Source organism: Vidua macroura, chromosome Z, assembly GCF_024509145.1.
Source record: "Vidua macroura isolate BioBank_ID:100142 chromosome Z, ASM2450914v1, whole genome shotgun sequence".
Lineage (NCBI taxonomy): Eukaryota > Metazoa > Chordata > Aves > Passeriformes > Viduidae > Vidua > Vidua macroura.
Window position 1 is genome coordinate 71,770,212 of NC_071611.1, and position 20,116 is coordinate 71,790,327.

Consider the following 20,116-nt stretch of genomic DNA (forward strand, 5'->3'; position numbering starts at 1 on the left):
CATCTGAAGATTTTTTGCTACAGAATCTAGTGGTTTCTGAACCAGTAGGAAACAAAATTTTCATAAAACTGTAACAACGTGGTTGCACAACTGAGGATTTCCTTAGTAGCCATGGGTTGTCATTCCTCAAGAACAGTTTCATTCCATTACACTGCATGTAGAAGTTCTCTAGAAGACAAGATGTTCATTGTATTTGTCAGGTGCCCTTTACAGAAAATGAGAATCTCTCATGACCTACAAGGAATTGTGGTTTTGTTTTATAAAACTCCATTCTTCCTCCTTTGCGTAAGGAAACTATTGTTTGTGGAATATGAAATGGGGGTGGAAAATGACTAAAGAATTAGTAATAAAAATTCTAATTGATTCTCAGATTATTTAGAAAGAGCTGGCAAGACTGGAATGCAAACTCAAGAAACTTCCTTTTATTTGTCAAATTAAATGTAGTGAGGGTTTGACCTGACAAATACTAGTCACACCTTCCACTACTTACAAGAATTTCTATGCTTTGTTAATTGGCTTGCTCTGGTTTGGAGAGTTTTCATTATTTTATTACTAGAGGTGATGCTTGGTGATGTTTGATGTGATGCTTGATGCTTGATGTGATCATTGGTGAGGGAAGTTATGTTTTCCTGAACTTATTTTCATTTTTTGCTGAGTTTGGAAAGGAGTCAGATAAAGCAGACAAAATGTCCTATAAAGAGTGGCAACAGAAGTTTTAGGTAGGTGTAACACCATTGCCAAAAAGTATTCAGCATTGTTTGCTGAGGTCATTTATGGAACACCAGGAAACCCATAGGAGAGGAAAACTTCAAAATCCCTGTAGTTTACAGTCTTTCCTCTCTATGTTTCTAGAGAATCCTAAACCTTAATGATTCTCAGGTAAGCCAGGCTATGAAGCCTAGAAAGATGCTCATGGGGCTCACAGTTGGGAAGAGTTCTGCATTCCAAACTCTTCTGTAAGGGCCTGATGCTCTAAATCTGCTTGGCTGCACCCTCAGATTGGCATGGGGCAGAGACACTTCCTTTGGAGTTTAAGAGGTTTCTAGTGGTTCCACAGTAATGAACTTCAGGGAAGGGGAAAAAAAAGTGAATACCCTGTAAAGACCTTCTGCCTTCCTGAAGTAGCCACGATTTCACTGTAGAGGTATAAGGTTCTTAAGAAATGCTGAGACATCATACCAGTCCCATAGGAATCTCTTTATTTGTGTCCATTTTTATTTAGCACATTACAGCTTCAGTAAAGACATGGAGCAGATGTGTGTACCAACATTTGCACATAAATGTTGTGAAGACACAAAGAAAAGCATTGATCTGCAGGGCCAGCCAGTGGAGTTACTTCCAGGAAAGGATAACTTGCTGCAGAAATTCAGACATTTCTACTTGCATCAAGGCAAAAAACCAAGGACAACTTCTGTTAACAACAAACTGTAGCTCTAATTCAAGTAGAAATCTGACAAAAGAGCACTGATTGTATGTGCTGATAATATCAAATTGGTAAAGACACGAAGTTGATTTAAAGCCTTTCAAGTTCTGAGAGAGATGCAAGGGACTGTTTTAACACTTATCTAACATCTACCTAGAATGTTTTATCCCCATTAATAACAGTGGAAGAACTGTTTAGTAGTATAAGAAATTAAGAGTAAATCCTTTCTCTACTGCAGACATCATTACACTTGAAAAATCTAAAATTTTACTGTAAGCTTTTAGATAAGTAAATTATGTAGTGCATTGCACTGAAATCAAACAGTCTATTAAGAATCCTCATTTATTTTCATCTAGTTACTTCTAATCTCAAGAAGTGAAACTAAATTACAGTGGCCACATGAGTGCTTTACATAGAGCTGAAAACACAGGACTAAGGTTTAGTAAGGCTTACCAGAAAGTCCAGTGGGTTTACAACAGAAGAAGTTAAGACAAGAAATTAAACCAGTTAAATGGTGATATACTTCAAACTTTTTACATGCTTAAAACCTAGAACTTTGCTGTAAACTTTATCCTCTTCAGCATATCCCCTCGTAAGAAAAAGTTGTCAAGGAATGATTAGCTAAGAAATCTTTCATTTTTTCTTCAAATGACAAACTGCATGCTGTCCTACAGAACACAAGGTACAGCAGGACTTATATTTCCCTATCCAAGATGCCACCCCTAAGGGCTATGTTTTCCAGCTCAAAGCTTAAACTTCTTTCTCTTATGACACTTTTACATCCCCTCTTATAAAACATATCTCTCCAGGTTAAAACTGACCTGCTGAGTTGCACTGTGTACTTCACTCTTTTGCAGTTCTTGCATCTGAAAATTTACAATGAACATTTATACAACAATTTGTTGCAGAAAGTAAGAAGTCCTCAAAACTTTATTTTAAGATTAAGTCTTTAGAATTCAAGATTGTGTACTGTAAATAATTTTTATCCTATCAAAAGCTTAAGTTATCCTTTCTGTATGTTCTGTGAGCTCTGAGAACTGCCGTACAATTACTCTAGGCTTTAAAGAAATGTCAGCATGGAGAAGAAAACACAGAAATTTCAGTAATTCATGTCTAATTAATGAATGTAATCGTTTTTGTTGAAAATACTACAGTGTGAAAGAGTACAGATACAAATCTAAGGAAATTTTTTTTTTTCCAGATTGATTGTAAAAAACCCCTTTATTCTCTTAGCAACTTTGGTTGCGCTCCTACTGATTGGTCAGGAATATATCAAATAACAAGAGCATCTCCACTCAGGAAGTTTAAGTGCTTATAGAAAGTTGTTCTTAGTATAGTCAGAAGAGACTGCAGATCTTTATGAGCAGAAAAAGCTTGTGGGAGTTGTGGTCTGTCCCCATAATGATGTAATTCTGGGGTCTGACATCCAAGGCAGGTGACACTTTAAAAGGAATTCAGGAAAAAAAGTTTGTCATGGTACCACTCCTTAGCTAAAGGTGGCTTGTGCTTTTGAGCGTGATCTTAAAAAGCACTCTGAACAATTTTGGATAACAACTTGTTTTAGCAAGAATAGGCAAGAAGTTGTACTTCAGTCAGGCTGTGTTAATCTTGTGGGATTTAATGCATCCATATCTAGCAAATCACTTCAGGCCAATATAAGCTTGATCACACCAAGGAAGTTATTCTTTCCTATATTTAGTATCCATCCATTTAAGAATACACACATTGTACCAAATACTGTGCTACAATAAAACATGCAACAGTGAATAATCTCTATAATCAGGTGCCTAGAACACGTAATGTCACAATTTACAGCTTTAGTGGTGGGGAATACATCCATTATGCCATCTCTAACAGTAATTCCCTGTATATTCAAGAAGATCCATTCAGAATTTTCCCTATGAAATAGCTTTGTGCTACCAGAGGCACCACAATCAAAGTGTTAAGAGTAATTTCATAGACAAAGAGACAACTAAAGTGCAGAGCCTGAGGGATATATACTTTTTATTTATGTTACTGCAGAAAGAGATTACTGAAACTCTTCTGCATGAAGATGAATAAAATATTTTCATTAAGCTTCAGATGCTGCCCACTGCATTGCTTTTAAATAAAAATGCATACTCTCTATGAGTCACAGCAAAGTAGTAAGTAAACTTACAGCACTTTCCTTTAATATATCAAAATGTTTCCAAGGCAATATTATTGAACTTATACCACAGTCCCCAGTAACATCAAGCTGCACAAAGGAGGTGGTAGAGAAACTTATCCAGTTTAAGTGCTCTTCTTTTCTTCACCCAGCAAGTTTACTGTTGCTTTCTTGGCTGCAGGAAAATAAAATCAAGTTTAGTCATAGGCCTACAAAGTCGGTTATCAAATGTTCTCAAACTGAATGAAAAAATATTTCCTTCTACTCACAAGAGAAAGAACACAGAAGAAAATCATAGCTTTTGTATACACTTAGATATAGTGATAAAACTTAACATAAAAACATGTAAAAAAAAAAATAAGTAAGGAGCAGTGCAATAACTATGGTATTGTTAAAACAGGGCTGCTCATAGTGTTAAGGACATACAGGTTTGCAGCAAGAAATATACCATAATGATAAAACAGGCTTGGAATAATGGTAATATTTGTGTATGCACGGTCATTTAAAAAAAAGGTTGTTGTTTTATTTTGGTGGTTTGGTTTTGTTTGTTTTGTTTTGTCGTTGCTGTTAGGTTTGTTGAGGTTTTTTGGTAGAAATCATTATATAAAAAATAGGAAAAAGAAAGAATAAGTGATGAAATAAGGGCGGGGAAATCCCAAATGCAACATCAAAGGACATTAATTAAGGTACATGCCTAACAATAAGGACTCGGAAAGAATTGTGCAGCAAAATTTCCAAGAATAGTTGAGCAAGGCAGATCTTTTAAGCAGACAGGAAAGTTGCTAAGATGAAATGAGGCTGCACTTATTGTTTGGTGGAATGGAGCATTAAGATGCTTTGAAATAGCATATAAATAAAATTAATTTCAAGTGAAACTTAAAAAAACCTTTATTTTAGCTACCTAATACATCTCCTTCTCTTATTCATAAAACCATCATCAGATATTTTAGAATGCAAGGGTTCACTACAGAACGCAAGGAAATAAAAAACTGAATCAATCTACAGGCTGTTATAATACATAAAAATAAAACATAAGTAGTTCCTTTAAGAGCGAGGAATCCTTTGATCTCCAGAGGAAGGAAAAATGCAAAAACATATACATGGGAAAACTGCACTTTCCACATTGCTGTGTATTGTTGTTAATTGTTTACGGCACAACTGGGAGCCCCTCTGTACTACCAGGTATTTGAGGGAGTATTTTAGGAGATATGAGGGTACACTAAAACAATAACTGTATTTATGAAAATTATGTCTGGACCTGCCTCTAGAAATAATGTTTTTAGTGGTGTGTATGATGGGAAGACACAAAAACAATTCAATTTGTTCCACTCATTCTAGGCTAACTGCAATTCTAGAAAGCAAGATCCACTGCAGCCCCCATTTCTCAGACTTAACTTCTCCACTGTAATTTACATTGTCTTCTTGCAATTTATTTTTGTTTCCTCCAAATGATGAATATTAAGTGCAGTTATAAGACCTCCCCAGTGCAATTCCCCCTACTTGCTGTGACCAGTGAAGGGCCTTTTGCTCACCTTCTTTAGTGATGGTGTCTGCAGTCTCTGCAGCCTTGTCTTTCAGGTCCTGCACAACACTGTCCAGCTGGGCCTCGTGCTTCAGGAAGAAGGGACGGATAATCCTGTGGTAGAGAAACTCTGCCCCATTGGAAGGGCTTGGAGCCATGCACCACAGCAGGAAGCCACACTGTGAGAACAAGAACATCAGCCTGAGTGGAAGGAATCATGAGTAGGAGACAAGGTGACTTTCTTAAGTGCCAGAGAACTGAGCACATTGAGAACAGTCCCTGTGCGGTCAGGGCTCCAGGAGGGCGCACACCAGGACAGCTACACACAGTCAAGTCTTTACACTGGAATTATTTCATGGATAGTGTAAGGACAAAGGAGGAGGGTTGCAGCAGTAAATCTAATCGGGTGTCAGGTGTATCAAGACTACATGCACTTTTTTTTCCTCTTTAAGGTGGAACTATAAAACCTGGCTACAGAAACATCAGTCTCTCTCAATATTTCTAAAACACATGACACAGGACTCACTGAATGTCTAGGTCCCTAAGTGACCTCAATTCAGCCAAAACACATCCCTCTCCTCTCTGCCTGCCTGCCTTAAAAACACAGTGGAGGAAAGAACAGGGATGTGTGTACCCCAGAGGTAAATTGACAAGGAGGAGAGAATAAACCCAAGCTACACACAGGGCACAAACAAGAGTCATGCTTCTGGATTACAGTTTAGGCATAGCTTTTAGAGCACCATCTGCTCTCCAGAAAAATCAAAGACCACAGTGTGGGGTTATGTTTCTGCATCTTACAAAAGGGGATTGGAAAGACAGTTATTACATGTACTACAAATCCCTGTCTTTACTACTGAAGCACTTTTATTTGGCTTCAGTTTCACTGCCATACATCACACAAAGACAGTCATGCAGAGCAAGATGAAACATTTAAGGGAGAGGGAGTGACATAAACTAAATCTGCTTGAGCGATGAAAATACATATAAAATTATTTTACAGGATAAAACAGCAACAAAATGAAGTACATTTTCTCAGCATTTGTATAGTTCTTTCTGTACACAAATAGTACAGTATTATTCCATGTCAAAAGCCTCTCCAGAAAATGAAGGCATAACAGCTTTTCTCAGACTACCCTTTCCTGAAACACAAAACAAAACAACCTCAGCCTCAAAACATGCCTTGTTTTCAGGTTAGACAGGATTCCATATTTGAAGGATTTCCACATATTTCTGGGCAGTCTTCTTCAAGCAAGGCCTCCAAATATTTTGGAACATGTCTCCTCTGTTCCTTCCCAACAAGGTATACTAAGACTGAATGTTCTGTACATTCTGCTCTACACATCTGTAAAATTTTGGCTTTGTCTTCTCTGCAGTGCCAGACCAATTTACCATCCTTTTGGGTAAGAATTAAGCTTTCTTCTTTAAACTATTTGATCATGGTGTCAAAACAGAATGACTGTGGCTGTTGAGCAGGACGGGAATGAAATGACTCCAAGTTAGAAGGCAAAGAGAATGAACTGATTTATTTCAAATGTACCTCTCTATATATAGAGAACATCGAGAAGATTAATTTCATTGGTCTTACAGTAAAAACATGTCACACCATTGGGGTGCAGTGAATGACGCACAGTGGCAGGGCATATCTATAAACAATGTGAATAACAAGATAGATTAGAGAATTATTTACATTCATTCCCAACTACTTCCCAGGTTCTCACCTGGTTAGAAAACCCTCTCTTTTCTCTCTGACTGAACTGAGAATATCCACAAATGACTGAAAGGAATGTTTGCCCAGAACAGAAAGAAAGGTTTTTTAAAGTAAAGTGTTCACCAGAGGGATTGTCCCATCAGGAAAATTCCAATTAACTAAAACAAAGAATTCAACATGCAGTAAAATCTGGCACCAGTAAACAGCAACTGATGAATTATTAAGTATGGTCAGAGAAAATAAAGGCAAAAAAATACTTACTTTCAAAAGCTTCAATTCTTTGGAACTTAATATAACAGAAAGACTACATGGTGTTATCTTATGTTATCTTTCATTAAAAGCTGAGAAGTACACTGACTATTTCCTGTTCAAGAATATCTGATCAATTACTGAAAGTTACTTCTCCCACAAAACTGTACAAACATATCAACTTCTGTATAAAAAAGTTAGTTCTCCTTTGTTTTAGAAAAATCCCTCAAATGTGAGTCCAACTTCCTCTAAAACCAAAAGAAATTGAAATTTCCCTTTCCCTGCCTAAGAACAAAATTAGTAATTTTGATTTGACAGTTTTGTCCCACTCTAGTTGAGAAAAAAGTAATTATAGATTTGTTCTCAAATACTTGTTACTTTTGAATTGTACTGAAACAGATGTTTATACGCATTTTCTATTGGACACGTAGCAAAGTTGAGATTCTCACTCTTTTCAAAGCTTGAAAATGTTAGACTGCTAACTTAGTTTATTTTACCCCATCTCTCGTGAAACTGAAGTAACATAGGCTAGTTCTTAATTGAAAATAAAAACTTAATTGAAAATAAAGAGGGTTGTAAGAAGCTCCAGCAAGCTCATAGTGGTAAAATTGTTAACTGGAAAAATAAAAACCCAAGCCCAAAATATATTCTTTGCAACCCTCCAGACCAGACAGAGTAGGGAATGGAATTCACCTGAGCTCAGTCTGGCTCACTTGGACCTGCTCCTAGCAGTTGTTTTTGACCTGGCAGCACCAATTTTGTTCAGATATAGCATTAGAGTATTTCAAGGTAGAGCCATTAGTGGAGTAAGAAGTCCTCTCACTCCCACCACCAAGAATACACATAGAATGATAAACTCTGCTGCTTTTACTGGATACTGTAATCTAATACCTGAATGCCACAGAAATCTTTAAAGCTTGAACAGAAATATTTAAAACCAAATCATCAAATGATATGCGTAAGAAATTATGAGTTGCATGCATGTCCTGTGCTTCAGAGATAAAAAATGCAAGCATATAAATAAGAAGTGAGCATTACCAAAAAAAAAAAAACAAAAACAAAAACAAAAACAAAAACAAAAACAAAAAAAAAAACCCACAAAAACCAACAGCCCATAAAATCCAAGAAAAAGCTCATAAAATAAAAAAAAAGTCCTACGGAGAATAAAAGTGTATATGAACATAATAATGTATTTAAAGAAGTTCTTTAACATTCCTTTCTCCCACCCATAGAATTTTCTAGTCTGCTGAAAACTTTTATGTCACAGAGTCTAAACTCTGGACTTTGGGGACTCTGGAAGCAGTGGTGCTCAATGTTTCAGCCACATACATGAACGTGTTTTGAAATACTGAGCAACTAAATCTCAGTCTGGAGTGGAAGCTACAAGCGGTATCAAACAGATGTGACTACACAAATTTAGCACATCTTGAGAATAAAAGCAAGCTCAAAATTTTCACGAATGACGAATTTGGGCTTCTACTTCATGAAAGAGATACAGAAGCATCATAACTACCCTCCAAGAGGTTTTACTTCATGGATGGAATGAAGTGTGGAAGCTGCCTGATTCCTCCTTCTCCTCCTGTGGAGTAACCACCGTCTTTCCACCCATTCAGCAACACTTTCTGATTCTCAGCCAAAACCTGCCTGCCTTTGTACAAACCTCTCCTACCAACCACTACTGAGAGCAAACACTTCTATGTGTCTTCTGCAGCTTTCAAAGAAAGCTGTGTATTGACTTAATTCCTTGTGCTTGCTTTTGCAGAATTGAGAAAAGTGCCTTCCCCTTGATTACAATACTACATGTAACTGTGGCACTGCTGATACCATTTTATCAGAGCCATTCGTAGTCTTTATTTGGAAATTCAACCTGAATTTCAGTCGTGTGCTCTTCAGAAAGAGAGCTATGGTGGCATGAAGAAACCGTTGCCACATCTTTTTCCACTAAGAATTTAGAAAAGAAGCTCTGAAAATACACTGTATTAATTCAGAATTGTAAGCATATACCACTGCAGCTGATGGATTAAAGTAAAAGGTGTCCAAATCATTGCCACAGTTGAGGCTTGTTAAAGACTGGAAGGATCAAGGCAGACATGTAAACCAGTCAAATTTTGTTATAAAATACAGCATTTCCTGGAAACAGCTTTTGACACTGTCAGGTCTTATCATTAAAATATTAAATTACCCCACCACAACAGCTGGCAAGTAAATTGTTTTAACCACTTTGGTGGGACTAAACCAGGCTAACAAAACAAAAGAGAAGGAAGAGAACAGCCCACTGAACCAGAAAACTGGTAAGAGTTCTTTGAGATAAAGAGCAACCTCTGCAGCAAGCTAGAAGGTCTTTTACCCAACAGCATAGAGAGTCATCAGCTATCTCCTAGATGAATTTAACATGTTAAAGTTGACTGAAACCTTAGATCACAAAAGCTTTAAACACATTAACCAAATCAATGTTGGTAGTCAAATCACACTAACAAACGCACATCAGCAACCATCTCCTCTGATACCTACCAGTTCCTTTCAGGAAACTGAGCTTAATTAAAAATTAAAACTGTAGGACAAATTATTCTTGTATTCCAATTTCCTTCCTTGCTCCAATAGCACAGATGTTACGACCTCCTTCATGATTTTATTCTCCACTTTTACTAATCCTCTTCAAGCAAAAATAGAATCACTCTATGGGGCTTACCATGTCATTTGTTCAAATTTACCTGAGCACCAAGAGAAAGAACTGTGTCTGGTTTGTTTGGGATTTTTTTGGTGGTTTTGTTTGTTTGTTTGTTGTGTTTTTTGTTTTGTTTTTGGGGGTTTGTTTGGGGTTTTTTGGGTTTTTTTTTTTTTTTTTTTTTTTTTTTTTTGACAATTAAAATGTCTCTTCTTCTTTCCTAAAACCCAGCAGATCCTTCCCTTTCACCTATACCAACCTCCCCTCCTGCCTCACAAAATGACCAGCTGTAAACAGATGACTTTCACAACAGTAAATTACACATAACCTGCATGTAAAAAGGTGTGACCTGGGAATGATTCCAAATGAATCTGTTGTCATCTACCCATTCCTGGAGACATTAAATCAGTTTTATCGAAAGGTCACATTTTAGGAGAGGGGTCACATGAATTAACGTACCTTTAGCATGTAGTAGAAAGGGAACCATGACAGAAAGATGTCAGAGAAGAATTCAGCTATGCTGAAAATGCCATACACAACCCAGTAAGTCAGCCACTGCGTGTCATCATCTTTGTTGGGACTTTCAATGGCCTTGATTCTGCAAGGAAAATAAATCAAGTGAGCAGAACAGTAGCATCAGTGTCGTCTATAATGATGAAGATTTTATGACTCAGATTTTTTGTTATATGTGATTCTCCATAATTGAATTACGCCAAGAAAAATAATTAACATCTATCACTCAGACAGGGTGTCAAGATCTTTGAACAGCAAAGCTTTTTCCTATATACCACATTTCAAAACTAAAAGACACTCAAGCTATTTCTACTTCCGGCATTACAAGGCAGAAAAAACCCAAACAAAACCAGTGAGCATTCTAACCTTGTTCACAAAATATTTTGAGGGACAAGAAAGGGAGGGGATAATCTTTGGCCATGGTTCCAGTTCTGGAGGTATTGCAGTAATCCTGCCCAGAAGGCTACTGTACATTCAGCATTAATGATCCACGTAACAGATAACCTGAGTGAGCCCAGTCCTGTGAGGCACAGGATGCCAGTGATCACAACACCTTCCTGGCCTTGCCTACACCCATCAGTGACCATCCTCCTTCTCTGACAGCCAGAATGGAATGATGAACAGAGTTGCTCAGACGAAAAATCCTACAATACCTTAAGTTATCAAAATGTGATAGCCTTGCCTCCAGACAAGGCCCACACAGTGGGCTACGTGTGGATCAGAAATTCATTCAGTGCTGCATAGCTTGGGGTTCCCAGCACCACTGGTATAAAACTGTCTGTATTATTATGTTTCTTTTACACAGTTAGCTCTAATAAATAGCATTTTAAATGTACTTGTACATGTACTAGCTTCCTCTTTGAAAAGGTAAACTTATCTATAGGATTTGATCTAAGTCCTAAGAAGCACTTATTCTACATAAGCAGGGGAAATCCAGATCCATATGTATCTGCATCACCCAATGTAGTGCTCTATAAATTAATTCCTACAGGACTTGCAAAGTCTGATGTAGACTAAAGTATTAAGAACAGGGTCAAAAAACCTCTACCAAAGTATTGGGCTTTCTGCATAAAGATTTAATGAGCTTTTGTTCTCCATCTGCTATGAGAATGTAGTTCAAGTTTATATAGTTTTCAAAAACAGAAACTAAAAGATGCACATGTGCTCTTTCAGTAAAAGCAGTGGAGTAGAGTTTCTGGAGCCACTAATTTCCAGATTAGCATTGTAAGAAGTTTTAGAAGAAAATACTAGGAAATCTAAGCCTGATTGTTTCAAGCTTAAGAGTCTTTGAGAGCATTTGTCCTTTCCACTTATGCTGGAGGATTAAAATCTGTAGACTCACTTTAATGTATTTAGTTTAAATTCTTCTATCACTTTTTCCTTTAATATCAGCTGTATTGTTTCTGAAGCAGCATGTGTGAGATGTACCAGAAGTGCCAAGTTTTGTTAGTTCCCTTAAAAAGGCAGAGGGAGGTTTACAAAGCAGAAATCAGAGAGCTGGCCATAAGTCCATATCCTGGTGAGTTGAGAAATGCTGTGGATTCTGCACTTCCTAGTTCTGTAGGTCAGAGGGGAGCAGGGAGAATTGGGGAAAATAATTCCTGTGACATGCTGTATATTTTAGCAAAAGCACCGGCAAACCCACTTCATGCAGAGGGAGCTGGCAGAGCTGCTGGAACAAATTACTTTGAAATGCAGTACCAAGGATCTGATACTTAATTCATGCATTATTTCTACTGGAGTGTAAGGTTGGCCAGCAGTGTCCTGCAGCGGGAAAAGCAGCAGCCCTTGCCATACCCCATCAATAAGAGGATCTTAACAACACACAGAGCACCAGCACAACTGGAAGATTTTCCACAGGTTTTGCAACAGCAGGTCTAATTTCTGCTATTCCTATCATCACAGGCAGCCCTAGTTCAAGCAGTCTCAAAGGCAGGGACAACTCCAGCTGCTCCTACTCCCACTGTTCAAGCACATATTTTCCATGCCCACACCTCTGAAGTATTCTAGTAAGACCAGGAGAGGGGGCTGTACAAAAACAGCTCCTGGACACCACAGGAGTTAAGAAAGAAAGCTATAGAGCTATTTTCAATGTGTGAAACTGCACTTCTGGAGGGAAAGAAAAAGTACACGGATGAGCAGGGATGTTAGAGTGGTGGATAAATGAAGCAGAGAAAGGAACCAATTGCAAAGCTTCTCACTGTTAAGGAAAACCTGCTGTAGAGACTCATGTGAATTCTGTTGACAATTTCTCCATTAGAGGCATAGAAGAGAAGGCTTATATTACCACAACAAAGCATCCTAGCTTGGCATTTGTGAGAAAATACTTTGCAGTTAACCTGCCAGCAGTCTTCCTGTTTTCCAGTCACCATATATGGATTTAAGGGAGCATTGTTTTGTTTTCCTTTTTAACATTATTAAAATCATCTCAGTAACCACAAAAATCAGCTTTCATTAAAAAAAAAAAAAAGAGCTTAGAATCTCCAATTTTGTGGCAAAAGGCAGATGGCATATCACTGTGTTAATGGGCCACATTCTATTATCTTCTCTCCTCTGGAAACAAATGGCCTTTGAGAGCTCCTAAATGCAGTACCATGGGTGTTCTCCCTTTGAATGTTCACCATCTGCTGCTGTAGTTCCTTAGGGGATACATGAACAACACGCTTTTACTGTCAGACAGCCACAAGCAGCAGCACTACAAGTAGTCAAAGCCCCATCAGATTTAGCCAGCTGAGGTATGGAGCATTAAATCCACACGTGGCTGTTTTCTTACACACTGTAGGGAACAGCACATCTCTCAACCTTCTGCAGTGGGCTGATACTGGTGGGCAAGGCCAGGGGCAGCACCCTACCACAGCCAGCAGGGAACAGCCACGCCAGCTCAAATTGCTCCTGTGGGCCATGGCTCCAGTCCCAGTCAGGGAGAGAGGGAGGGAGGGAGGGAGGGAGGGAAAAGCAGGTTACAGCAGGGCCATCAGTGACTGAAAGTTTTAACTGAAGTCAAGGAAAGGTAAGCATTTTATAAATATCCTGCTTTGGAATTGGGAGTGTGTCCCTCAGATGAGACAGGGAAATCCAGCATAACATGTTCCTGTTGAATAAAAGGGCAAAAGTTACCTCCATCCCTTGCTACTTATACGCTATTTCAATAGCAAGTCACAGAAAATGGTACTTGTCCAAGAACAAGCACAGTAAATTATGCAGAATATCTGAACAGAGATGGATTTTTATCCATTTATAACTACACTCTTTTCAACATGAGAATCACACCATAATTAAATGTAGTCTTCCAAGTTATTCTAGAGGTATTATCCTGGTGTAATGCCCTGTACAATTAAGCTTAGGAGAGACATCATTACTTCAACCCAAGAACAGTTCATTCTTCTCCATGTTAGGTCAACCAATCAAGCAGGCTGATATTCAAAATGCAATCTCCATCAATAAGTGAAAAGTTACAGGCCAAGAGGTACTGACACTACATTCTACTTTAGGATTGCCTTCTTATAAATTATTTCTGTGTTGCAAGAATAAATAAGTCAGTCTCATGAAAACATTATATTAAGATTTTCTAAGATATGAAGGACCATCCAAAGACAATAGCTTCAGATTTTAAAAAATGATACTGTTTTGTCTAGTGCTGATCTAAATTCCACCTTAGTTATGCACAATAATTACATATCCCAAAGGATTTTTTATACTGCTTCATCACTAACTGCAGAGGACTTTAAATAGAGCCTGAAACAGCTACTTACAGTAGTTCTGCATCTTGGAGGTAAAAGCAATCACTAGGAACAGCTCCAGTAGTCTGGAGAGTAAATATCACAGCTCAGTAACTTTGGTCAGCTGCCTGACCAAGAGTGAAAGGACCTGATGTGGGCCGGCACTGTGATGGATGGGGAGCCAACAGAAACTTCATTTTGAGCCAGATCTGTTCTCCAGTAACCCTGCTAGCTGGTGGTGCCAAGAGGGAAGACTGGAGGTCGTCACATTCTGTAGCAGCCCAAGGCTCCTATCCGTGCTGTATTTACAGTGTCAGAGCACTGGTTCAGCTTTTACCCTGTGCATCCTAAAATCAGTCAAACTTTACCCTAGATCCCTAGAAGTGTGGTTACTTATCCTGTTACTGATAGTAACTGTGTCTGTTACTGATAGTAACAGACACTGGACTAATTTTAGTAAGTTGCCAAGTGGAGTTCTTTCACTTAGAGCAACTGACTCATTTCAACAAAAAATCAGCTCTTTCCCAATAAGAGACTGTTGCTCCTCAATTAGCTCTGGCATAACAAATCATTTGTTACAGTAAATTCACACATATAGTACTCACAGGCTAAGTTATGAGTTTGGAGTGGGGATTTTACTGAGCTGAGTCCAGACGTGGGAGGCAGAAATAAAGAAATGCCAAATGTTATTGCTGTGGTCTCATGTGAAGTGACCACCCTTATCCCTGCAATTTACAAGGTGAACCTGAGGATTCTTGTATAAATAAAGTTACAGGTTCAAGGCAAAAGATCAGTCTCCCTTAAACCCAGTGCTCATGATGTAGCTGGGAAAGACTAGACCATTTTGTGCATCCTTCCTTCAGTTTTCTGGTCAGTGCTATATGAAGTGAGTAGGTAGGCATATTTGTCATACCCTCAGCCAAGCGTAAGTTTGGGTTTGTTTTTTCTTCATTTAACTTAAAACCCATGAAATCACCTACATTTCTAGAGCTTATGCCTACTGGTCTGCCCCAACTCTTTACAGCAGGTTGTAAAATAATTTACTTCTAGCTACCTATGCAGACACCCACACAGAATCAACACTCCACTGCACCACAAACTTCCTTAGCTTGGTGCCTCCCTGTCATCCTCATGTCAGACTCATCCTGGCAGGCTGCCTCCCTGACATCTCACATCATTTCAGTGAAACAAGTACCTGTGCCTTTGGATTTGCTTTATCATTTTGGCTTCTACATTTCTATCCATCACCTAAAAGCCTTCTGCTTTCCATCTTTCTTCCTCCTCACTGACTGCAACAGCAGTCATGCATTTGCAGATATAGAAAAGATCTTCCTGCCAACTGCACTTACACAACTTCTGTGATTTAAGTCTACCAGTTCCCCCCCTCACAATTTTGAGGATCTATCAGAAAGGATCAGAAAAACTCACCAAGGATAGCAAGGGAGGGTTTCACTGATCATGCACAGACAGATATTATTAGAAGACACCAGAAAGCTACATGACAGCAGTACAAAGGGCTCTGTGTTTCTTGAAAGGAAATGGGGACTGAGGCAGCAAGAGGAGCACATGCCATTTTGCCCATCCATGGAGTCCTACAGCCTACACACTAACTCAACATGAAGCTAGATTCCTGAAACAAAGCTGGGGAAAAAAGCAGGCATCCTCTCATTTCACTGCTCTCTGCTCATTCTTGGCCTGCTCCTCCTGGAACAAGTATTTGTAGGGCCAGCCAATGAGTTAGTTCCCCGGTTCTGACTCAGGTCGAAACCAGTTTCCCCAAAACAAAATCCCACACAGATGTTGGCTCTTCTGCTGGGATTAAGATGTGTTAGTGCCTCAGTTCAGAGCAGACCCATCTGTATGACAAACACCTTTATATTTTTAACCTATATGTAAGATGTGGAAGTAAAATCAAAATTTTCATACTGTTATCAGAGTATTAGTCTCCCTGAACCTAAACACTTGCTTTCTTTAGAAAGGAAAGCACATAATCTGCCCAAATGACTGCTGAAATGGCTTTTAAATGTGGCACTCTAAAACCTAAAAAACAAAAAGTGAGTATGCTTGGAGGAACTGGTTTGGCAGGACATATTAAAAAAAAAATAAAAATACCCTTTTTAGTGTCTGAAGCCCCAGATTATTAGGCACAAGAGAAAACAGCACAAGTACAGACAGATTTGAAAAAATTCCACTTATATTTATACTGGGCATTGTGAATGTGGTGAGATATGTCAGCTCTCTCAAATCATATTTATAAAGCAGCAGCAGAGCATTACTTCTGAACCTTGGCACATCATGCATCATTTTTCATGAAGGAAGAAAGTAAGCATTTACCTTAAAATTTGTTAAGAGAAAGGAAATTTGCTGTCCTAGTTCTCAAGAAATACACAAACAATTTAATCTTTTCTAAATAATTGTCACCAAAGAAAAGCAGTGTTCCTGTTTTAAAGGTGTGAAAGAGGAAAAGGAACTAGGAGACAGACTCAAGGCACCATGACAATATTCAAGCTTCAACTGAGTGTTTATACTTCTCTACAGTCAATCCAGATTGTTTCCTGGTAGTAAAATGCCACAAGCAACATTTACATAGTGAAAACAACTGAAGTGAAGTAACAGCATAAAAGTAGTCAAAGCAGAGAGAGGCATTATTGTACTATACTGCTTTTCTCCCTTGAAGACACTAGTACTAAGTTCAGACATTTTACTGCCCAAAGCTATTTTCATCTTCGCAATTTTTAAACCAAGCATGACAGCACTTAAGAAACCTCCAAGCCTTTGCACACATTTCTTAGTCATCAAAGGCTCCCTTCCTGCTTGTACTCTAATTTTTCCGAGGCAGTTAACCACCACTAACTATGGGTGGAGCTACACTTGAACATGCTAGCTCTGGAAAGTTTAGAGAAGCCGTGAAAATGCTGGCAATGGTATTTACGCACTTGCCAACGCTCACTTTTTCCACCTCTAGCCTGATTACTGCCTTGTGCAGTTAAAGCTTGCTAGAAGTTTAAAAAGAGTTCTGTCTATCACCTGTGGCAAACTTTTCAGTATTGGTCTACTGCAACCACAAAAGCCTGTAAATTAAGTATTAGATTTCAATTTAATTTTTTTTTTTCTCTTTCATCAGTTAGCACTTACAGATTTCTAAGGAATGAGAGTAGAGACTGCCCGACTTTCTGGGAAACAGCCAGAGAACTACTGCTTCATTTTGCCTATGTTAAGAGACTGAGGTGGGTCCTTGCTGTGACATGTCATGTGGATATACGGGGAGATTTTTGTATTGCTGGAGAAGACATTCCTCCATGTATGAAACCACTAAAGATTTACACAAGGCAAAGTTGAAGGTGAACAAGGAGGAATAAGGATAGAAACAGCTGTTCCTGCTTGAAGCTGTATCAGGCATTAAGCAGGGAGCTGCCCCATCCCTGGCACTGGTTTGCACCACAGTGATGAGAACACGGGCAGCAGTGCAGCTGCAGCTGCACCCCTTCACAGCATCTGCTTGGTCTAGCAGTTACAGCCTCCAGCACTCCTCCATTGAAATTCACACCTGCTGCACTGCACACACCACAGTGAATACACAGAATGACAGAGACCAAGGAAAATAAGCTGCAGATTTAGACAAAGCCTGACAGGCAGATACCTGCACAAAACTGTCCTGGTTTCATGCATGAACAGAATTAACTCTGAACTGAGGGTCCCTGGGTTTGCTGTGACTCCAATATATTTTCTTTCAGGAAAGCAGAGAGATGCACAGTCATCACCATGACTAAAGTAACCCAGAACTGAAATCCCGGTAAAACAGATTTGGAACATGCCCATGGGTCACCCATCAGGCAGCTTGTTTGCCATTTTAAACAACTGTAAAGACTGTTGATGTCCCTTGCAGAGCACAGACACCTGTCCCACTCTTTCATGAGTGCCTTTTCTGCTGACAAAGAGCTTGACCCACTACTTTGTCCCTTAGCCATGGCAGGGTGTCTGGAACTACATGTCCTTCAGGGTTCCTTTCAACCCAAAGCATTCTTTGTTTTTCTTTTAAACAATTCAGTTACTGACAATGGGGAAATGATACACTGAACTACTTCACAAAAGATGAAAGTAAATTAACCAAGGAAAAGTCTTTCATGCTCGAGAGGAGTTACAGCGTTTTTCTTGCCCCCACCCCCCCATCAGCGAGGCAGGTTTGGAGTAAACAGCACTCCTTAATGCACCTTTGTCTCCAGTTCATCACCCAGTACACGGTACCAGGCATACGCCGACGATGCGCCAATGCCTCCCTGCACCCCGCTCAACCATCAGCGCGAGTTTTAACAAACACCCTCAAACTGGCGATCCTCCCTCCCGTACGACCCAGCTTCCCGCTGGGAACCCAACCCCAAAGCATAACCCGCTACAAGAACTGGTTATCAAGTGTGGAAACCACCCAGCGTCTCCCATCTGTAACTCCTGTACCACTCGCCAGATGGGAGAAGCCCCATTCTTCACCTGGCACCTGTACCTTCTCAAGGAAAGGGGTGGCCGGCAAAACCAACACTTTGGAGCGCGGTCCCGGAATGCCACCCGAGAGAGACTCGGCAACGCCGCAAGTGATGCGATTTTGCAACCGCATGGAAGGGTGGCACCCGGAACCATCGCGTGGCGCAGGGGGCAGGAGTCGCGACACTCACGAGATGTAGGCGGGGTAGGCGAAGCCGATGATGTTGCAGAGCAGGGACGCGCCGTATCCCACCACCAGGTACACGGCCACGACCCCGAGGATACCTGAGGAGAGAGCAGAGAGCCGTCAGCGCCCGAGGGACCAGGGCGAGGAGGAGCAGGCAGGGCGCGGCCGCCCGCGGGGAGCCGGCGCGCCGGCGGCCGGGGCTCACCGGTGGCGATGTAGGTGCGGCTGACGCCGGTCTTGCTCTCGATCCGCTCCAGTACGGCGGTCATGCAGTTCTTCTCGTGCAGGAAGCGGTCGAACCGCTGCCGCATCGCCGCGGTCATGGCGCTGGTGCCGCCCGCTCCGCGCCGCAGCCCTGCGCTCCCCGCGGCCGAGCGCAGGCGCCGCCCCGGCACCCAGCGCCCATCCCCGTGGCGCCGCGCCCGGGGGCGGCGGCGAGCGGCTGGGAACCATCTTCCGCCGGCTGCGGGCCCATTCCGAGTCCTCCCCTTCGCGAAATGGAGGTCTGGGGCCGCGCCCCGGCGGGCCAGACCTGGTCCCCCGGCCCGGGGCGGAATGCAGCACCGGGCGCGGTGCGCGCAGCCGATATCCGCCCGCGGCCTCCCGCCCTTCTTGCCCCGCTGGCAGAGATAGATTTTTAATCCTGGAGGGGGGCCAGGGACATAGATCCCTGCAAGGATGGTGCGCCTTGTTCAAGTAATCAGACAAGACCCCTGTGTCAAGAGGTGGCGAGGAGGGGGAGGCCACGCGCATAGCCGGCTCCAATTGCCTACAACTGCTAGAATGTCCCCCGACCCCCAAAATCAGTGCGTGATACCATACACGGCGAGCAAAAGTCAGAAACAGATGGTAGGCATTGACGTGATGTAGAAGAAAGGTTATGACAATTTGCGGGTACCCAAAAGGCTCATGTGACCACGCCGAGGGCAGCAGCGCCTTGGTGTAACTGTACCCTGGAATTTATGGTGTGTTCTTACCAACTAAATATAATTTGTTGGCTGTGATGTAGTCCTGGAAACTTCCTCGGCTGGGCTGACCCTTCCGAGCAACTCCTTTTCATCTGACTCAGCATTACAACCAGTGCTGGGACTCTTTATGCCCTCCTCAAATCTGTGTTGCTCCTGAGTGTGCCAGAAAATACTAATCAGTCTTCTTTTGTGTAAGTCTTCACCTAAAAAAAAATTAAATGTAAACATCACATTGTGCTTTAGAGCTATCAGCTGTGGGGATGGCATCTTGGAAATAATTTAAATTTAATTGCTGAAATACATTTTCTTCTTTCAAGTCTTATTAAAGCAGAGGTGAGGAAAAGAGGGAGAATAATGTTTAGTCTATAGCCGTGGTCAAAAGGTTTGTCCTATAAGCAACTTTTTTTTTTTAAACGGAATAAAAAAATAGATTTAAAAGTGATCTTTGGAGGTTATGTCGTGCAGTCTTCTGCTCAAAGTATGGCTAATGCTAAAGCTAGATCCTAATGCTCAGGATTTGGACCCCTAGGGTCTGAAAAT

The 20,116-nt window shown here is 40.6% G+C and overlaps 1 protein-coding gene across 1 annotated transcript; it reads right to left on the reverse strand.

Annotated features, from left to right (window-relative positions):
- Positions 1-1,176: 1,176 nt before the first annotated feature.
- Positions 1,177-18,991, reverse strand: REEP5 (receptor accessory protein 5). Its single transcript, XM_054003948.1, has 5 exons — positions 18,814-18,991; positions 18,613-18,706; positions 10,173-10,311; positions 5,102-5,270; positions 1,177-3,744 (listed from the first exon to the last, which is right to left on the reverse strand). Exons 1-5 carry the CDS (start codon positions 18,929-18,931, stop codon positions 3,695-3,697), a joined length of 570 nt encoding a protein of 189 aa, XP_053859923.1. The 5' UTR covers positions 18,932-18,991; the 3' UTR covers positions 1,177-3,694.
- Between the last annotated feature and the right edge of the window lie 1,125 nt (positions 18,992-20,116).